Source organism: Podarcis melisellensis (assembly GCF_964234715.1).
Source record: "Podarcis melisellensis genome assembly, chromosome: 2".
NCBI classification, from domain to species: Eukaryota; Metazoa; Chordata; class Lepidosauria; order Squamata; family Lacertidae; genus Podarcis; species Podarcis melisellensis.
In genome coordinates, this window is record NC_138529.1 from 20,004,534 (window position 1) to 20,026,759 (window position 22,226).

Below are 22,226 nucleotides of genomic sequence, written 5' to 3' on the forward strand. Positions count from 1 at the left end.
AAGGACCCCCTGGAATGTTAAGTCCATTCAAAGGCGACTATGGGGTTGTGGCGCTCAAAATAATGCTTGACCAATTAATTATTATTATTTATTAAATTTGTATACCGCCCTATAAAGGTAAAACTAAAGGGCCCCTGGACGGTTGAGTCCAGTCAAAGGCGACTATGGGGTTGTGGCACTCATCTCACTTTCAGGCAGAGGGAGCCGGCGTTTGTCCACAGACAACTTTCTGGGTCATGTAGCCAGCACAACTAAACTGCTTCTGGCGCAGTGGAACACCGTGACGGAAACTAGAGCACACGGAAATACAGTTTACCTTCCCACTGCAGCGGTACTTATTTATCTACTTGCACTGGTGTGCTTTCGAACTGCTAGGTTGGCAGAAGCTGGGACAGAGCAATGGGAGCTCATCCTGTTGAGGGGATTCGAACCGCGGACCTGTCGATCGGCAAGCCCACGAGGGTCAGTGGTTTCGACCACAGCACAGGTCTCAGGGAGATTACATCATAAACTCACAATGTAAAAACACGAAATACATAATAAAAACAAAAGCAACCCAACCCCCCCAACCCATTTTAAAAGGGCATTGGATGCCAATCAGCCAAAGGCCTAGTCAAAGAGGAACATTTTCCCCTGACACTTAAAGGTGTATAATGAAGGCACCAGCTGAACTTCCCTGGGGAGAGCATTCCACAGATGGGAAACCACTACAGAAATATGCTAACACTATGGGCAAAACTCAGTAACTGCCTCAGTCAGTTTCCCCTCTGGAAGAGCCCACTCAGCCGAGAGACAGGGAGGAAGTGCATGTGAATTTTGAGCCTTGGAAAGCACATGAGTTGAAAAAGGAAACTGGAAAGAGTGTCACTCTTCCAACTTTTTCCTTCAGCAATGTGTGCTTTTCAAGGAAGACAGAGGTGACTGCCCTCGCCACCTTTTGACCAAGGGGCCCAGATGTTTTGCCATCTGACCAGGGGAAGACTTCAAGAGCACCACTGAGCCCATGGGTGCCCCACTGGCAACCCCTGAATTAAATATCTATTCCTTCAGAATTTAGTTATGCTTCACCACGTCAGAGTGCACAATTGCAACAAGGGCCTCACAGGGGATTTGTAAACCTGGACCATTGGCATACAGATCATGGGCTTCACGTCTTCAGCCCTTCCCCCAAAAGGGGGCTTTCCTTGCAGTTGTGGGCATTTCAAGACATGCATAGTTCAGCGGCTTCAAGGAACAATGGGAGGAGATTGTGGCCGCCTTTAATGCAGAACTGTTATATGATGTTTCAGGGTCCAATAGCTTGGATTGGTAGCCAGGTTTGTCACATGAAGACCACCACCAGCTTCAGTTACTGGTGGCAGCCTTTCCAAACAACCACCATCAATGAGAAGATACACTTGACCATCTACACTACCTACATGACTACCTTACAAGTGACAGGCCCCAAGGAAAACACTCGTAAAAGTAAAGTGGTTGCCTTTTTCCAAGACATGCTAAACTTATTCATATCTGAATAATTCAGCCTCTACAGGTGTTAGCATACCAGCTCTGAAGTTCTGCAAAGGCCTGTTTCATTTTCTTAATGGAGGCATCCATTTCTTCTTTAACTACAACACGATACCGAGCCAGTGACACAGTGCACCGTTGGAGGTCTTTCACTGATTTTTCAATATTAGAACCTGCCGGGGGGAAAAGAAACACACAAAGCCATCTAATGTTAGTCCATCCAAGTTTTCCAAATTGCTATAAAAGCAGAGGTGAGGAACTGGATCCGCCTGAAGGCCCAATCCAGAACTGATCAATCCTCCGTTGAGCATTTTTGACAGGTGCATGGGACCGCCTACCAGTAAATCCCTTGAAGCAAAGCAATTCAACTTCAAAAGGAAGATATGGGCGCACACTCTAAGGGGCGCTCTTCCTCTCTTCCTTCACATGAATTAAGCCATGGCTGCAAAGGTTCCTGGTAAAAGCGGGGCTTGCATCCCGCTTTTGCACAAAGTTTAAATTCAGCACCAAATGTAAGCCCTGCCTTCAGTAGAATCAACCCAGGAGTTCCCAATCAAAGTTCCTAGGTGAGACGCATCCTAGTGGGGCTTACCTTCAGCAATGAAATTAATGCATAGTCAACTACTGACTAATTGCCATTTGTTTTTTAAAACAACAGATTACCAGATTGACCAGAAGATGATACCTTGACTTCAAGAATATGCCAGATGCACTGGACTGTTTGCACATGTGGGGCATCTAATTATGAATTAAATTTCAGAGTTTTAACTTTGAGAAGGCGTTTCCCCCTAGTAAACTCAAATCTGTACAAGAGTAGGTAAAGGTAAAGGGACCTCTGACCATTAGGTCCACTCATGACCGATTCTGGGGTTGCGGCGCTCATCTCGCTTTATTGGCCGAGGGAGCCGGCGTACAGCTTCCGGGTCATGTGGCCAGCATGACTAAGCCACTTCTGGCGAACCAGAGCAGCACACGGAAACGCCGTTTACCTTCCCGCCGGAGCGGTACCTATTTATCTACTAACACTTTGACGTGCTTTCGAACTGCTAGGTTGGCAGGAGCAGGGACCGAGCAACGGGAGCTCACCCCGTCACGGGGATTCGAACCGCCGACCTTCTGATCAAGCAAGTCCTAGGCTCTGTGGTTTAACCCACAGCGCCACCCGCGTCCCTTGTACAAGAGTAGTTTCTTCTAAAAGAAAAGATGAAAGACTCAAGAGAGAGCAATGAAGGTTATAGACACTCTGCCTCATCTCTCCAGCAGAGCACATCTCCATGCTTATTTCCATTCACCCCCTGCTAAGCTAAACTGCCAGTTGCTTGTTATAGCCCTTGTTACTGCGAGAAGGTGAACCATTGATGCTGGGAGCCGGATGTTCATCTCTCCCCGAAGTTAGGGATAATGGCCATGCTTAGAATCAAGGTCTTGGAGGTCCTTGCTGCCGACAGGTAGAGACAGGAACAGAGGAGACGAAAGGAAGGAATGGTAAGAAACTGCCGCTTCTCATTAACCACCAGGTTTCTTTGAGATACTGGCTCGCGTCATGGGAATGCACACGATCTTGAAAAGTTTCCAGTAAGGAACATCATGAAAAAATATAGGAGAGTACAAATTCTAAATTATATGAACAGTGGGCAACGATTGAGCAGGAAAACCAACTAATTAAAGGATTTCAGTTAACCAACTCTGTGTCTTAGTTTTATAGCAGCTGGAGGAAAGGCAGTTAACAGACAGGGTGTCATCTATAGCCTGCTCAACAAAGATGCAACATTCCTATTAAAGCGCTCATAATCCTCCCACCACTAGGCAATTTAATTAAATTCAATTTCAGCAGACTGTCTGCCTAATGCGCTCTGCAAATGAAGCCCCGGCTTACCTAACACATTCTGTACCTTACAAGAGGTCTCTGCAGCCCAAATGGAAGCAGAGCTGGAATTCAAATTCAACAGGGAAGAGACATTTCGCCTGGTGACTTATGTTCTCAAATCATCCAGGGGATAAGCCTCAGAGCTGGGACAACCACAGGACTTGCAGAACAAGCATAAAACTGGACAAGAACTACAGGGGTGGCAGCAGTCTGACATTAAAGCAGGCTTGGAAAGTTACCACCAAGGCAGTGGGGAAGGAGGAGGTGAGCTATCAGTTTCAATCTTCCACAGGAAGATCACAACTCAGGACCCACCAGGTGCACGATACCAATGTAGCAGCTAGCACAGTGTTTGTGTTAAAACACAGTGAAAGACAAGGATGGTGATTTATTGTTTAGAAAACGTCTTCTTAATGCATTTTTACAAGATAATGGACATAAAAAATTCAATGCTGTGCTATTACAATTGTTCTGTCAGCACACATATTTCTGTGTGCTAGAACCATTTTTTCCTTCTTTTGCTGTTCTAATCCCAAAGCTGATTTGAGGAGGGCAGTGTATGGAGGAAAAAAAGCTGAGAAAAATCACTTTGCACCAGTGGGACTTATATTGCTGGTTCCTGCTAGTGCAATTATTTAGTTGAATCTAGCCCAAAGAGCTGCAGAACAGTAATATAAATGATTAATTTATATTGGGCTGAGGAGCAGCATGCAGACATGTTCCTAAGACTGCTGGACATGAACAAGACAAACAGAATAGAGTCGTACCTTAGAAGCTGAACGGAATCCATTTGCGAAGTCCGTTCAACTTCCAAAACATTCGACAGCTAAGGCATGGCTTCTGATTGGCTGCAGGAGCTTCCTGCAGCAAACTGGAAGCCACGGAAGCCACACCAGACGTTTGGCTTCCAAAAATCATTCAAAAACCAAAACACTCACTTCCGGTTTTCAATCGTTCGGGAGCCGAAACATTCGACTCCCAAGGCATTCGACTTTCAAAGTACAACTGTACATCTCTAATGCCTTTGTATACACTCTTTACAGCATATGGAACTAAGAGCTAACAGCTTTCAATTTTATATCTAGTTTTCAAGATCCCATTGATGTGGGCACATTTATTTCTCTCATCTTTTATACCACCATTCTTCAAGGAGTTGGGAGCAGCATATATGGTGGGTCAGGTTCTTCCTCTTCTACCTTCATAGAAGCTGTGAGGGAGGGTCAGGCTGAGAGTGACTTGGGACAATGTCATCCAGTGTTGTTTATGGCTGAGCAGGCTCTGGACCTAGGTGTCTTTCGGATCCTAGTCCAATGCTATCCATTCCTACCCCCATGGTGAGGCAAGAAGAGGCACACATTAAAACTTTTCAGCCCAGTAATTAGAACAAATGTAGTCACTCTGTAGCTGTTTCCAGATCTGCTCGGCAAAACTATTATGTGCTCAGCGAAGCCTAGAAAATGAACAATAGAATCATGCAGCAGTCACAGATCCCACCCAGCCTACCTAGCTTTTTGTTTCCAGAGGATGCAGGGACCTCATCCAGCATCGTCAGAGATGAAGGGGCAGGTGAATGGTTGCTGGATACAGGCCTGGAGAGCGGCTTGCTGGAGCTTCTCAGTTCAGGCTGCACCCGGAGAGGCTGGGCATTCTGGGAAGACCGTGTGGTGGCAGGCTTTGGACTGAGGTCTGCTAGCCCGTTTTCTAATGTTACTAAAGAGGGAGGAAAAGAAGGTCCTACTTCATGCATCTGAAGATCATAACACAGTAAAACAGTGCAATTATGTAAGCCAGGGTTCCCAAACTATTTTTCCTAGGCACCTCTTTATAGTTTTGGCAGAGCACCATATCACCAGAAAGAACAATGTGCTATGAACGCTCATCTACCTAGAAGATACACTAGCATCCATCTCTATGAAGCCACTTCTAAGTGAGCCTTTAGTGCAAAATTTAGATACCCAACCTTATACAGTCATACCTTGGTTTTTGAACAGCTTAGTTCTCGTTTTGGCCCCCAAACGCTGCAAACCTGGAAGTGACTCTTCCAGTTTGCAAACTATTTTGGGAAGCCAAACGTCCAATGTGCCTTCCGCAGCTTCTGATTGGCTGCAGGAACTTCCTGCAGCCAATCAGAAGCCGTCCTTTGGCTTCCGAACCTTTTGGAAGTTGAACCGACTTCTGGAACAGATTCCGTTTGACTTCCAAGGTGCGACTGTAGCAGAATTCGCTCCTATTGTCATCTCCTTCCTCTGGGAACCTGGAATAGTTTCCACCGTATTTCCAAAGAACTAGCTGACCTCCTTTCTGTTAAAAGTGCTAAACAGCAAAAAAGGTATTTAATCTGTTTTTATTATTATTACATATTTAAGCACAGCAGAAGGGAGAGAACAAGGCCCTCCTATTTCTTTACACACACAAGCAGCAGTACTGCTTTTCGGCAACAACCTGACAGAGAACTAACCTGCTCCATCAGGCACCTCAGGCATTGCAGGCTCGCCCTCCTCCAACTCTCTGGCATCTATGGAAAGCGCATCCAAACCTTCGCTGAGTGAGTCCACAGACTCTGTGTCATTGGCCGAGCCATTGACATGGTAACCGTTGATCCCACCCTTATCAGATGAAGCTACAGACTGTTCTTCTTCGGTGGATGCTGGCTTGCTGGGGTCAGGAAGGCCGGCCCTCGATTCTGCAGGAGGCTTTGGCTTACTTTTCTTCTTTTTGTTCTAGGGATTAATACATCCACCCCACCAAGGGGGAAGGGGGAGAGGAAAGAAAAACGCTAAGCTTAATTTCCAGGATCATTCTTACTACTTGAACATCAGATAATTAGATACTTTATAGCTGAACGTCCTAGGCATTGATCCCTTAAAAGTGGGATGGATTTATTTAACAATTAGAACCGACAGACTGAGATTAATGTGGCCCAAGTGTACTATGCATGGCAACTGTGCATAGAGAAAGACTTTAGTGGAGGAGAGCATTAAAAATACTGCTCTCAACCATCAATTATTCTGAAGGACTGGCTGCACTCACAGATGTGTGCAGACCACTATTTTGTAAAAATGCAGAAAAGGCACAGGATGTGTCACTGGGCTCTCGTGGGCTCTGAGAGTTGCAGCTTTCCATTTTTAGCCCTTGCAACTGAAAAGGTGTGCTTGACAGCAAGGGAGAACCACACTGTGAAATCTTAGAAGCCAGGGACATGGCTGAGTAACATTTTCACTGGCCAAAGGGATAACAATTTAATCAAGAAATCAGAAAACTACCCCTGAACCTGGAAGAAGCCTAATAGACAGGTGCCAAGGAACAGTTTTGCAGGACTAGGAATTTTTTTCAGCATGCCAGCTGAAAATGTTCTCACATGATACCGTCTCTCATGAATGGTTTGTGGTTTTATATTCTGTTTATTCTGTGAACCAACCTGCAGGTATAGGGCAGTATTTTACACACACACACCAATAATGCTAAGCAGAAGTGAATTGTGGTTTTGAAACTTTGTTCCAAAAGCTACCAGACACTGGAGTAGTTTCTCAGATCAACATTATCTAGTAATAAATACGCAGTGCTGCCCTACGACAAATTCTCTTTTTCTTGTGTCATTGCCGTTTGGTGTGAGTGGTACAAGAAGATGGGCTTAGAAAGCCCCATGGTCCTTCCAGAAAGACTCCAAACCAACCCAATACAGTGCAGTTCAAGACCAAATTAAGGCTTACCTTTTTCTTTCCAGTTACTGTCCATTCTTTCAACACTGCACTGGCACTACCTGTTTTCGAAAAAGAAAAATCGTAAGCAGAAATGTATTATGAATTATGCGCTATGAATGTGAAGTAGAAAGGAGATAGTAACACGAGATATTAAAAGAGAATCTAGAGTTACATAAGTAACTGATGTGGCGCAGATAGCACATGAAGGGAAGAATTATATATTTCTTTTCTGCCCATGGGTTGGAAAGCAGACCATCCTCTTATCCCCAGGTATTTTCTGAGAGTTTTTGACCAAAAAAAACAAAGAGAAAAATATAGCAGAGCCTGAATTTCCATGAAGTTAGAGCCAGAAAAACGAAGGAGGGATGAGGATTTACGTACAAGGGGCATCCAAATGCTCTTGTAGGAATTTTCTCTTTCTGTGTGTGATATTCAAAGTCTTTGTATGTTACAAAGTGCCTGTTTGGTTTGGGCACAAGAAATGTCAGCGAGAACTAGATAAAACTGATACAGGCTGCTGCAGAGATCTAATTTGAACTCAAGTGTGCCCCTTCTGAATCACAGTGTTCCACGCAATGTGTTGCAGCATGCATGTGCTGGAGCAATAAAACTGCATTAATACAGAGGTGTTTCCTGGCACTGGAAGTACAGCCTACTAACTTCCAAGTAACTAAAAAATTATTTCTAGCCATTGCATAGATAATTTACACATAGGTTGATTTTTTTTTATGGTAGTGTAGCGACAAAAGAGTTTAAGAACTCTGTGCGTACAATTCTAGTTTCAATCCTATACCGAAATATGGCCTTTTTGTTTCATGTGGATCCTAAATAGATTCTGAAAGAGTATATATATATAAAAAAGAAAGAACGAAAGAAAGAAAACAAACATATTCAGGAATGAAACCAATGTGCTGCTCATTCTGAGAAAAGCCAAGAAAAACTCTCCCTATGTAGTCTAAAGACAATTACCATTTAATGAGAGGTACATTTGGGCTGGCCACCAAACTGGCTCTTGTCCAGCCTCAAGTAATAAACATTTAAATGTTCATGTACCTACATAAGCATATACAAAAGAATGAAGCAGGAAAAGTGGAAATTTATATTGTCAAGATGGTGCAATATAGAACCCAGATGCTAAAGCAGAATTGTACTGATCCAAGCACACAAACTTCTGAGCCGAGAAACAAATTTCTATCCCACGTTGACTGAAAGTAAAATCTAGAAATGTATGGCTGCTTCTTCATTAAAAAGTTAGAAAACAGTATTTTGGGGGCTTTGCACACATATGTCCTACATGAACCAAATATTTGTTTTAAGTATGTATACTTGTGTGAAAGTTGCAGGAATATCTATTTTGCCACAATGATACATATTTGGATGTCATGCTTGCTTGTGATCTTTGTAAAATAGTTGCCCAGGAGACTTTCCCCTCAACAGTTTACAGAGCTGAGGACTGATTTTCCCTTTTATGTGGATTGTCTTTGCATGTAAAACATGCAAAGGAAATAAATGCTCAGAGTGGAACTCTTTACTCTTACACCCTTCCTTCTTTTCCAGTCTTTCTCCACACCAAATTCCACACCCCAAATGTTACCTTCCTGGTCCCCAACAAAACCAAGAATCACAAACACCCACACCAAATAAACTAGGTGCAAAAGTGAAGAGTTTTTAACTGCACATATTCACAATGCAAGGCCCATAACCCATACCCACCATTTATCCCCATCACAGATGACAGCCAGCATCTGAGATAGAACCTGGTTATTAAAAATCTCACCTTCCATGAAAGCCTGCACCGTTCGATCTACACAGTTATCAAAGTGCTGCAACACCAGGATAATTTCGTTGTTGCTGCGGTTGGGGACTATTGCTCTCACAGCACTGATCTAGAAAAATGAGATATGCAGGTCACATATTAACCACTTGCTTCCAAGTCAAACATTTCCCCTTGCTTCCAACACAGGAAACTAGTTAAGTTTCTTTTCTTCCAGCTGATGTCAGTTTCAGTTTTGCTCTGGGAACAGCCCATTAGTGTTGTTTTCTCTGGCAATGTTTTTCTGAAGCCCATCCCAAGGAAGCAAGCCTCTCACAGACGCTATAGCTGGAAGCAACATGAACACACAGCAGCACTGAAGCCACCTGGGTCCCTTTTGCTTCAGTTATTACTGCAACGCTTACATTATGATTCAATATGTTGCCAAATGCAACTGGCCAGTACATCTCTGCCCCCAAATAAATGCTAGCTCCCCCCCCTCTTTTTTTTGTAATGCACATGTCTCAATCATGGCTTTAAAGTCACTTGCAGGAATGGCAGAGGAAAGGAGGCAAGGGAGAAATGGAGAGTTACAGAGAGATCATTTCCCCCCAAACCAGTAGTACAGGAATCAAAGAATCAAAAGGGGTAACAGCTTTGCCTACAGCAGAGGTCTCTATCTACTCCAAATTTCTGTCCGACGCAGATCATAAGAATCTAGCAGCAATATAACATGCCAAACTCCCAGCTACAAGAACTGTTCAGGAATTCCTTACCTTCTCTTTCATGTTTTCAAAGGTACCTCCTTGAGCCATCACAGTATTGGACTGCACATCAAAAATAAATCCTGATGAATCTGATGAAGTGGAAAGAGACACAGAATATTCAGAATGAAAGGAACCAAGAAGATGGAAATAAACTCTCAGACGAATTGTAGATATACACTGTGCTGTGCAGAAAGAAAATAAAAAGTAGGCTGGAGATTATGCTAAAAGGTCTCATCCAATCCCTGGTGACAAGAGTATGCAAACACACCCCACAAGAGAGGCAGAGTGCACAGGGGTTCCACCTGTTGAATACTGCAGCAATTGTATACACTGCCTTGAAGCAGAACTCTGAAAACAGCCAGCCTTGGCAATATGGCAAGACCAGCCCCAAATCAGACTGCCTGGGAAGAGCTTGTGATGAGTTCTGAAGGTCAGAAGCTTAGTCTGGCATACTAAAGCTTATCTTCAAGATTCATCATTGGGTTAGACACGCCTTCAACATAGCTTTGTGAATCTTTAGCTCTACTTCAGAGCAATCATAATGGCAGCAGAAAATTGGGAGCAGCAATGTACAGTATTGCCTTAATGATTCATGGCCTATTGACACAATCCTCTCCTTTAGCTGATGCTCCCATTTTCAGTCAGTCCATGCCTGCTTCCAGCCACATGTACACCACCAATATTCACTGAATTTAACCCAGGTAAGCATATGGCACACTGCTGCTGATGTAGCAAGAGCATGAACAGAACCACTTCGCTACACTTGATAGAAGTGGAAGTCAACACAGGCTCAACATAGCAGGAGGCCTAGGCTGAACAGATCAGAAAGACGATCTTTCGCAAGATCTGCTTTGACCCGTACAGTTTTGTGAGACCCCCAACATGTTGTTGAAATTCTGCTTTGTTAGCCTACTCAGGCAAAAGAAAAGGAAAATACAGAAGGATCAAAGCAGCAGCGAAGGAAGTGTAACCTCTAACAGAACTAGTCCGATATCAATTAAGACAACTGGAGCAGTCTCAATGCTGCCTTTGTTGTTTGGTACTAATCTTGAGGATAATACGCAGCTACCGAATGTGCACAGAGGAATCCATCACAGCACCAAACCTTTACTCAATATTTAATGTTGTCGCTCCCTCCTGGGTACGCAAACTGCAGTTTTTACAATTCATTTATCAAGATCTGCCAGCTGCTAATTCTGTTTAATGCTAGCATAACTGCCAGCACGCATTTATTTGTTCTGCTTTTAGGACTTGTGCGTCACAAAAGGGGTGCTCCTTTTCTGTTATTCAATTACAATTTTCAGAACTAAAAGACTGAAGCAGTAAGTGAGGAGTGGCTTGATGATCAGGACTACTGAAATCCCTGGTAAAGCCTATGTGGTTGAGAGATCAGGCATTCTCTGACCTGAGAGGTGGTGTTCAGGCTGCTTTGGATAGGGGTGCACTTTCCCTAAAGATTCAGGTGTTAATTTTGAGGGTGCTTTTAGATCTGACCTTCCCATTGGCGGCTGAAGTGGCATTCAAGACACAAAGTACCCGTAGCCAGCTATAGCCATGTCAGACAGAGGGAGAGTGGCTACAGTTCTTTACACTCCTGAAATGTTAATGCAATGTGCTGCAATGAGGCTGCCCTCGAAGACCGCTCAAAAACTAGTGGGCTGGTTCACATGTCACTTTCAAAGCATGGTCAAGCTCAACCACGGTTTAAAGGTGAGCATGCAGCATGGTGGTGCAAAGACTGAAAATCGCAACCACTCCACTTCTCCTTCGGTCCCACTGCACCTGTACTGTTGGGAGCTAAGCCCTGGCTGGGTTTGTTTTCCCCCATATAAACCACAAGCAATAAGCCAAGAACAAACCTCATTCACAGCTTGTGCTATGAATGGTTTGAAGACAAACCTAATGCAGTAGCCAAGACGGTGCCCTACAGATGCTTCGGACTACACTGGTACCTCAGGTTAAGTACGTAATTCGTTCCGGAGGTCCGTACTTAACCTGAAACTGTTCTTAACCCGAAGCACCACTTTAGCTAATGGGGTCTCCTGCTGCACCGCCGGAGCACGATTTCTGTTCTCATCCTGAAGCAAAGTTCTTAACCTGAAGCACTATTTCTGGGTTAGTGGAGTCTGTAACCTGAAGCATATGTAACCTGAAGTGTATGTAACCCGAGGTACCACTGTATAGCTCCTAACAACTATCTAGACTGGCCAATGGTCAGGGATTATGGGAACTACAGCCCACAACACAGAGAGCATCAATGAACAAAATTATTCAGCATTCCTACTCATATTCAGTTTCTGTTTTAACACCTATATCTTTTAAACATATCCTGTCGTCAAGCTAGGTGCTACACTGTTCTGTATGTGTGTATCTCATTCTTCCTACCTAGATGTGGAACTTTGCATTCATTTCTTCTGAAATTCTTGTTTTTGGTTGGTCCAGTTGCCTGTCCTATCAAGAAAGACCTCAAATCCCTCAGCATGCTGATAAAGACCTTTGCAGGCTAGTAATGCCTGTGGGCTTACTTATGAAAAGGATGGAGCCAGTTAACTCATTCACCCAAATACAGGGATTACCTGCATATAGGAGAGCAAAATCTACATTTGAGATGCTACAGGTATTCAAAACCAATTGGGAGTGGGGAATACATTTTGCTATTGTTAAACAGTTTGGGGTCAGAAACTCGCCTGATGTACTCTTAATCATTCTGCAATCTGCTTGTAGATCTCCATCTGCCTGCTGCCTACCCCGGGTTTATAGTGAAAGAACTTAAGAACAGCAGTTGTATCTGGCCAGTAGCCAATCTATTCCAAAATCCTGCACTCATCCTGCTCCCTGCCCTGCCCCTCCCAGACCTTTTCCCACCTGGCCTGGGAGGGCAGGAACCTGCTGACTCCAGCTGCAAAAGCTGAGGCTGCTGGACAGACTCTTGGCTGGGGTATCATTTAGGGGATATTGTTGTGGGGTGTTGCTGGTATTGGGTGTTTTTTTTGGTATATTTAATCTAGATCTTATGATTTATTTGGAAATGGTTCAATGTGTACTTATTGATGTTTGCTTGTTTATGACTACCTTTATTATGTTGGTAATTATGCTAGCCACCTTGAGCATGGCTGTAACTTTGGAAAGTTAGCATACAAATAAAATGATTGACTGCTTGATAGTGGTCAACTAGATAGATGCCCATGAGAAACGCACAAGTAGGGCCTGAGCAGAACAGCGCTCTTCTGACCTGCAGTTTCTAGCATACTGCCTCCTACCAAGAAGGCGGATGATTGGTACTGATAGCTTTATCCACCATGAATTTGTCTAATCCTCTTTCAAAGCCATGCAATTGCTACTCATGATGCCCCTTGTGGGAGCAAATTCCACTCAAATGATGAGCTGTGTGAATAAGTACTTCCTTTTTTTCTGCCCTGAATCTTCCAACATTCAACTTCACTGGATGCCTGTAAGTTCTAGAACATTGAGAAAACATTTCTCTATTCACTCCTCCATGCCATGCATAATTTTAGGAACCTTATCACGTTGCCTCTTACTTGCCTTTTCTCTAAACTAAAAAGTCCCAAATCTTGCAAGAGGTGGCTCCACCCCCATTGATCGTTTTGAATGCCCTAAAAAAACCCAAAACCCTTCTCCCACAGGGCTCCCCACACTGCGGATAGCAGCCTGCTGCCCGGCGCGCGGGGCAGACATCGGCCAGTCCCACAAGCTCGGGGGACAGTGGGGAGGCGCAGTGCCGCCATCCCGCTGTTCCCCAACCTGGTTTTGGGGGGGGGAATAAAGGGGGGAAATTCCTTTATTTCCCCCCCAAAAAAACTAGGTGCGTCCTATGGGACAGAGCGTCCTATGGGACGGAAAATATGGTAAGTGTTCTGGTTTGCAAACGTTTTTCGGAAGCTGAACATCCTTCTGCAGCTTCCGCTTGAGTGCAGGAAGCTCCTGCAGCCCATCGGAAGCCATGCCTAGGTTTTCAAAAGGTTTTCAGGAGTTGAACAGACTCCCGGAACAGATTAAGTTTGAGAACCAGGGTACCACTGTATTCTTTTTGCGGTGAGGCAACCAGAACTGTACACAGTACCCCTATTGTGGTCTCACCATCATCTTTAGAAAGGCATTGTGACATTGGTGCTTTTATTTTTCAATTCTTGTCCTAACCATCCTTAGCATGAAAATTTGCCTTTTTCACAGCTCCCACACACTGGACCAACAGCTTCATAGCAATCCACAACACCAAGGGCTTTGCTCTTGGTCAGTCAATGCCAGTTCAGACATACATGTGAAATCAAGTTTTTTGGCCTCTACATGCATCACTGTACACTTGTTTACATTGAACTGCACTTGCCATTTTACTGCCCATTCACAATTTATCTAGCTTCTGTATCTTGCCTCCATGCCCAAAATTCAAAGTCCTCCAAGGCAGTAAAAATGTAACATCTATCTCTCAAAGTCCATTCGCAAACTAATCAATATACCGATCTCTTGTTTGACTTTAATAGATACTGCACTGACCCTTGATGCAAGTTGTGCGTAGGATCTGCTATTGTTGGGGGATGTTTTCATGAAACATGCTTTTTCGTGACTCTGGATTCTCTTTCCTTTAAGAAATGGTTGAAAAAGGCAGCCAAGACAGTTATCAAACATGCTTTTTCGTGACTCTGGATTCTCTTTCCTTTGTTAAGAAATGGTTGAAAAAGGCAGCCAAGACAGTTATCGGTTAACTGCTCCTCTTTAGGTGCTTAAGATCTCAGCTTGCCTGCTAACAATGACACAGCAGTCTTTGTTTTCATAAGCAGCAGCTTGCAATTCCAGAACTTGAGTAGCAAGTATGCATTCACAGTATGATCAAGCCACTGAAAGCAGAAGAGGTTTGCCCTTTATGATTGTTGTTTTTTCTTAAGCTCATGGCACGCTGAAGCTCTTCCTTTTGAGTGGATGTGATCAATTCCATAGACCAGGGGGTGGGCAGAAGGTAGATCATAATCTATTTGGAAACTGAGGGAATTTTGAAATGTATCAGCCAGGATTTTTGGCACCTTGTTTAGCACAATAACCCCCCCCATGCCGCTAAAATGAAGAAAGCTGGCAGAGGGGGAGAACAAAGACTTGTGTGCAAAAGGGCTGTGAGCTCCACTCAATTCTGGGACTTAAACCAAATTCCTGGGCCTAGAATTCTTTAATTCTATCTCTTTTGCCCATCCCTCCAGTTAGTGGCTCTCTCGGGATTCCAGTAAAAAATGAGGCAGATCCTGAAAGTGTGAACTCTGCCCATTGCTGCCATAGACTCAATACCTTAACTGTTCACAGCTTCCTTTCACAAAGAGTCTAAGGCATGTATGTAGCCATTACAAGTCATTTTATTCAAGGCTATTGTTCTAAACCACTCTTTTTCATACCACGCCAAAACTAGTTTGTTAAATAGCTGCAATCCTGGAAACACCTCGCAGACCATAGCATTATCCATTATTTGACCCTAACTTTCTTGGGGAAACTTCTGTAGTTTCAGTGCCCACACCTTGAAAGATAACCAAGTGTTAATAACATTGTGTGCATATAGGGAGAGAGTGATTTCACACACACACACACACACACACAATGCTCAATAGCAGCTGTCCAACATTGTAAAGATCCAACCAGTTTGCCAAGTTCTCTACTAAAGTTAAACCCAACCCTGCACCTTCTCTCAAAACAATGCCAACAAGAAGATATACTTAGTGGAAAGGCAAGCTATTCACTTCTAATTTAGTATGACAGAAAATGGGCTTCATAATCAGTGAACCCCAACATATCCTGATTTAGAAACATCTTAAGCACGAATATTGTAATCCATGCTTCTGTAAGCACGACCATGGATACAGTCACAGATGATATGCCATCCACCTGCCACGTCAGTAGTGGAAGTTACATAATAAGCCCGTTATCAGTGACAGTTTATACTGACCTTTCCATGCAACTCCCCAAAGTACAGATCATAAGGGTCAAACTAGATGCGATGCCGGCATGCACAATATTTCTTTCCATATATTCACTCCACTCACCTACGAAATAGGAGGTTAGCTGGATCTTCTTTTAGAATGAATGGAGAGGAGAGGGATGCTGAACACTTCCTTGGAAGTGATTCAGGAAAAGGGAAAAGTAGTTCAACAGGCATGGGGAGAGGTAAGGCATGGGAAGAGGAAAAGTTCAGTGTCCCTGGTCCTATGCTCACTTACTGTAAGTAAGGCTGCTTTCCAGCTTTATATGCAAATGAGGCTGATATATGACTTTTAGCGTCACCTGGTTTAGCTTGGTTTCCTCACTTTAAACTAGTGTTCTGCTACCAAATCACTACGTTTCCCCACATTTCAGACAATGTGATGACCCTCCATTCTAGTAACTCATCCACTTCCACATGTGACACAACTCCTTGGCACTAAAGCACTTCGGAGCCTTGCCATACTTTCTCTTACAAGGCAGTAAGTTTTTAACAAATAACCTTCCTCCAATTTTACCACTCCTGCACACTTTAATGACCCCACCTCTTCTCCCTTGCTGCCCTGGGTGGCAAAGCAGTGAATCAGGCTGGCCAAGCTGCTTTAAATAACTTGCCAGCCCACCATTGCACTGGGAAGCATCAAACTAAGATGGTGGCCGGGGGGGGGGGATCACTCTCTCTGAACAGTAGAAAAGATAACTCTCCTCCCCATCACAGTGCTAGGCTGAGCAAAGAAGAAAACTTCTCCTTTCAGCCTAGTGCTGTGATGAGAATGAATGTAGCAGTTTTGTTTTGTTTTCTGACCAAGAGCAGACCATGTGCTTGCATATAGCAAGCTATATGAGTGATGAGCACTGGCGTGCATGAGCGTAGCCAAGTCCAAGTGAAAGAGTGGAGAACATTGTGGAGGAGACAGGTGAGGAACAACCACCCTCCTTATGAAGGTGGAAAACGCAGGAGGGTTAAGACCCTGCTGTTTTACAAAGAATATGCCAGTAAGGAATGAAAATAGACCAAGAAGAACTTGCAACTAACCTGCACGATAACTTAGCCCTACATATCAGCACCAAAAGCTTTCCTAAAATATCTCTGAGCACATCAAAAACTTTTTGTTTCTGAATTTCTTTTCCTTGTTAAAAAGGTGATCCACTCATCAGATGTTTATACTTGAAAACCTCTCATTACGGTATCAACAGCACAAGTCTATCAATGCAGCATAATCCACCACATTAGGAACAGCAGCTTCTAGAAAACGATGAAACATGACATCTTCAACAAGAAAATTATGCACATTTGGCAGTACTGCAAAACTAACATACTTCTGTAAATTATTCAGTGGGATTTCTACTTGTCATTGGAGCTGCACTTCAAGCACAGACAGGTGTTTATTAGGAGATTAAGGGGGGGTGAACAGATTATTATCGTGTTCAGTTATATCACGGCTGACAATGCTTTACAGAATTTTACAAGCAAAAAGCAGACACGTCCCTGCCCCTAGTGAATTCACTATTGCACAAAGTTGTGTGTATTTTCAGTAGATCTCTTTGATGGCCTAGCTATACAAATAAACAGGATATAGTATGAAGAAATTCTGTGCAATGCTGGCACTGCAGTTCTCAAATTGTCACAGTGACCCTTTTTACTGCAAGGCTGTTGGCCAGTTTATAATGAGCCCTTTCTCTATACTGTGTAACTTCAGGCTGCAGCCACATTCCCCACAATAAAATAAAACAAATAAAAAACCCTAAAAGGTAAGGAAGGAAGCTAGGTTCAACATTTTTTCCTAGTTAGCAGGCATGGGGAAGAAAATTCAAACATGATCATCATCTGCTGCCTGAATTGGTACAGATGAGGAAAATCTTACAGCTCTAGCATTGTCCTGGTTAAAGCGGCCAGGATGGTGGGCAAACTGAACTTCCATTTTCCTTCATACTTGGCAACCACAGACCTAGTGATCTTCTACCGTAAAGGGCAGCTTTCTACTTGGAGAACCACTGTGTTGGGATAAATCTTACAATCACCAGAATTAGATGAACAGAGGCCAAACATAAAAGGCGCTTTGAAAACATTTCTAACTGCACTATAAGGGCAGCTTTACAGTCTGTATAAAAGACTGCTCTATAGACATGCAAAAAGAGATGTAGCATTGTGAGGTGGATATTCCCACTGTACATGCAGACACAGTCAACCATGGCTCCAAAGCTCATGTCTGTGCATGGTCCTGTGTGTTTAAATACCTTCAAATGTTAAGGTGTCCATCACATACTAACACAGACAGTGCATACTTGAAACACATCTGTCACGCTTAACATTAAGTGGCACTTAGCTTCCAAGATAACACTTCCAATAATACAGAGCAAGTTGAATGGGTGAATAAAACACTCTTTACTTTCCTGGAGATGCCAGGAAATACTTTTAGGGCACCTCTAATTACTCATCCTGTTATTACCTTCCAATTCTATTTAACAGCAGCTGCCCTCCAATTTACAGGCAACAGCAAGTCACACCTAGTAATTTAAACCCAAGAGCACGGTGAAATCTTGCTGCTTTTATAAGCGAAAACTTAACAAAATAGACCATTAGGGTAATTTTTAAATTACAGAAGAGAAACTGTCCTCTCAAGACATTCCCTTCAGCTGCACTGAAGAAGCAACAGCAAGAAATTCAAGCACCTTCTTAAGTTCAGCCAATCTAATCCTGTCTGAAAATACAGCATTAGATAAATTAAAAATTGCATTAAAAACCAGTAATCATCTTCAATTTTGGAAATTTGTAAACTTGTAATAATGTCTATATTTGACAAACAAATATTATTCCATCTTTTAAGTAACTAGGGAGGAGGTAGAATGCTAATATATAATTCTAAAAAAGAAAATGCAACACATGCAGTGGATTAAGAAAACAGGTGTCTATAGCAATTAATAGTTATATTAAAATACATTTTTCTAAATCCCCTAATGTAGCTAATATTTTGATATCAATTTTGTACCACAAGTCCACAAATGCAGTTACCTGTAGCATATAAGAAACAGTATATCTTTTAATCAACTCCAACTCTCACGAACCATTTCACATGCCAAGAAATAAGTGGAAACATCACAAGCACCCACAATGTATACCATTATACATAGGGGCAACTATTTTTTCATAGATGTCATAAGAAGCTGAGACCAGCTGTTGCTCCCTACAATGTAAGTGTGAGTAAATGCCTCTAAAGAAGAATCCCCCCACCCCCGGTAATACATGGTCACACATGATACACTCAACCATAGTGTACTCATTCACTTTGAGATACACGAAGTAGCTTGCAAATTCACTTTTGAGCTGTCCAAAGGTTAGGACATCATCTGCTTCTCTACTATCAGCTCAAAAGAAACAGCTGGGTCATGAAGGGATATTGGCATTTCAGTTTCTGAAATTTACAGCCTCTATTGCTAATACTTCTGACAATGGTGAATTAGCAGAACGAATCTTAAAAATATTTACTTGTACTGTTACCATCAAGGAGCATTGCTCAAATGCTTACCAGTGCTTTTCCATGGAATTTATAACTAGTTATAATGGGAAGACATTAAATTTATGACTAATGTCTTCCGCACTGGCATTAGTTAGAACCATTCTGTAATAAGCCACAGAAAAGTCATGCATCTGAGCTAAAAGAAACCATAATTCAAAAGCACATATATATTCTGCTAGAAGAGAAGTATTAAGTTAGGGTGCAAGAATTATGAGCCAAAACTTTCCTTGGGTACTTAGAAAAAAACACAACATTTTGACAATGTCTGAACATTTCATCAATGGTGATGGTGGAATAACATGGTTCCTGAGCTGCATTTTGAAAAGGTTGGTTCCTATTGCAAATAATTAAAAAGTCAGGGTTTGCTCTAAATATTGAATGGGAAATATAGGAGCTTTCAATTTTGACAATTACTTTAATTTAAAAAAACCCAGTAACATTCCTGAGAGCCAGTGTGGTGTAGTGGTTAAGAGCGGTAGACCCGTAATCTGGGGAACCGGGTTCGCGTCTCCGCTCCTCCACATGCAGCTGCTGGGTGACCTTGGGCTAGTCACACTTCTCTGAAGTCTCTCAGCCCCACTCACCTCACAGAGTGTTTGTTGTGGGGTAGGAAGGGAAAGGAGAATGTTAGCCACTTTGAGACTCCTTCGGTAGTGATAAAGCGGGATATCAAATCCAAACTCTTCTTCCTTTCTAGCAGCTGTATAAATAAAATTAAAGATATACCCTGCCCATAGACATACAGTCTGATGTACATAGGAAGATAGGGGAGAAGGGATACAACAGGAAAAGAAATGGAGAATTAATTAATAGGTATGGGCCCAAAAGCCAAAATGTCTTCCAAATTCTGTTTAACAACCAAAGTGAGTTTCTAACTGCAAAGATCACACTGATACAGTTGTAGCTACATGACTCTAAGTAGTGATAAAATTATGAGCTCAATTTAGGAAACCAAGAGATAAATGATTGAAACAAGCTGTAGATACATCTGCACAGTTGTCTGGATTCAGGGAAGAGCAAGTGCAGCATGGCTGTTGGTTGTTGTTGTTGTTTTAAAAAAAACCTCTGATCTTTCAACAGCAGCTTCCCTGGGAGAACAAGCCAGCGTTGAAATTTGTGTGCAACCGGGACTCCTGATGCACACAATGGGAGTTGTTGCTGAGAGGTAACAGAAAATCCAACTGCAAGCCCAAGTGTTTTATGTACAGAGGATCAGTAGATTGAGACCATAATTTTATCACTATTTTAAGTGGTGTAGTTACAACCGAATGTGCCCATTATTGTGATCCTTGCAGTTGTTTACTTTTGTAACTTGCTCATTCTTTCGAACTGGGAATTCAAAATCAAGGGTAACTAAGCCAGAAGTACCAGAAAGGAGTTTAACACATGTTAGCTACTGCTGGTATAATGATGGGATGCAATCATTCCTAGGTAAGACATAGTTTGACAAGATAGTAAACATGCTTAGAGTGGTTCTTTAATAACTACTTTAAAGTAAATGGTGAATAATACAATCAAAGGATTTATAAAGAACTGAAGAGGAAATTTCAATCAGCCCAGACACTGAGGTCCTCCTCAGAGGGTCTTCTGCTGGTTCCCTCACTGTGAGAAACGAAGTTACAAGGAACCAGGCAGAGGGTCTTTTTGGTAGTGGTGCCCTCCCTGTGGAATGACCTCCCTTCAGATGTCAAAGAGATGAGTAACTATACGGCCTTTAGAAGATATCTGAAGGAACCCCTGTATTGTGAAATTTTTAATGTTTGATGTTTTATTATGTTTTTATATATGCTGTAAGCCAGATGGGCAGTATAATAATAATAATAATAATAATAATAATAATAATAATAATAAGAAGAAGAAGAAGAAGAAGAAGTAGTTTAGTATAAGAAGAAGAAGAAGTAGTTTAGTATAAACTTTGGCCACAACTGTAAGCAGGGCTATTTGGAACTAGCTCCCAGTATCAATAGGGATTACTTCTATATACACATGGCTTTAGAGCAAAAACATATTATACAAGTAATTTAATAAATGTAGAACAGGACACATATGAGAGTCTCGTTGCTAGATCAGAAGTTGGTGAGTGCAGTGAACCAAGCAAATACTTCAGAGACCTGCTTGTATCAGGTGGACAATCAACAATCTTTGCCAGATGACAATGCCCAATATAAACTACTTTTACTGCCCGCCTCCTATATTAGGCTATCTCCCAGGCATTCATGATTGCAGGAATAGTTGAATTCAGGTGTTAGAAAACCACTCAATTGTTGGTTTCATAAAAGCACCTCCCGTAAAGTCACTTTCCAGATTAAGATGTTAAACAGATCAGCTACGATTATCTGTAGTCTTGCAGATCATCTGTACAGATAGAAACTAAATTAATACTTTTAAAATGTAAGCTACAGATGCTTTTCTATCCACACCTGTACAATTTGACTGGGTGTCTACAGTTCCAACAGTTGGAAATGCATCAGAAAGTATGAGAACTATTTATCACAGGCTGTTTGATTTCTGGCTTTTAATCTATTAAGCACATCCTATTTTTCAAGATTCAGATTTATAATAATCTTTAGTTAAAAGTACAGAAGTCTGTCTTTTGCTTTGGCAAAACAAGAGTTCACCATGTGAACTCTGTTTTGAACAAGTTAACCAACAAAGGACGCAAGTTGGACAGAGGGATCAGTAGCTTTTCTGCGCAGCTGCCAGGCCCTCTACTGGTGACAAAGCCTTGTGGATTTATATCTTGCTCTTTCACCAATGAAGTCAGCACAGCTTACATTAGTTATTTCTATTCTTATACCCTCTGCAGATAGGCTAAGATACTTAGGGCTAAGAGACAGTGACTTGCGAACTATGCTATCAAGCAGGCGTTAGGGCTGAGATGGGATCTGAGCCAAGGTTTTTCCAATCCAAGCCCAGAACGCTATTCAATATACTGTAATCTAATGCTATGACAGGTTTTGAGCCCCTCTTTCAATAGTGGCTTATCAAATTCCAATTAAGTTCCCCCCAAAAGACACAGAATTCAACATCACGCTAAGATGATCATTCTGTCAGTGCAAGCATTTCAGCTTGCCAGATGGAACAATCTCCCCTCGCCTCCTGCTGTGTGCTGTTCTGGGGGTTCTCTCAGTCCCCCTGAGC

The 22,226-nt window shown here is 42.5% G+C and overlaps 1 protein-coding gene across 2 annotated transcripts in view; it reads right to left on the reverse strand.

The window, feature by feature from the left end:
- The window catches only part of SPATS2 (spermatogenesis associated serine rich 2), a 48,746-nt gene that overhangs the window by 8,495 nt on the left and 18,025 nt on the right, over window positions 1-22,226 (reverse strand). For both annotated transcript variants that reach the window (XM_081898719.1, XM_081898720.1), the window contains exons 3-8: window positions 9,604-9,683; window positions 8,852-8,960; window positions 7,084-7,133; window positions 5,832-6,093; window positions 4,877-5,083; window positions 1,544-1,679 (exon numbers count right to left, since the gene is read on the reverse strand). In XM_081898719.1, the coding sequence (XP_081754845.1) occupies window positions 1,544-1,679; window positions 4,877-5,083; window positions 5,832-6,093; window positions 7,084-7,133; window positions 8,852-8,960; window positions 9,604-9,683 (844 nt within the window). The remainder of the gene's footprint in view (window positions 1-1,543; window positions 1,680-4,876; window positions 5,084-5,831; window positions 6,094-7,083; window positions 7,134-8,851; window positions 8,961-9,603; window positions 9,684-22,226) is intronic.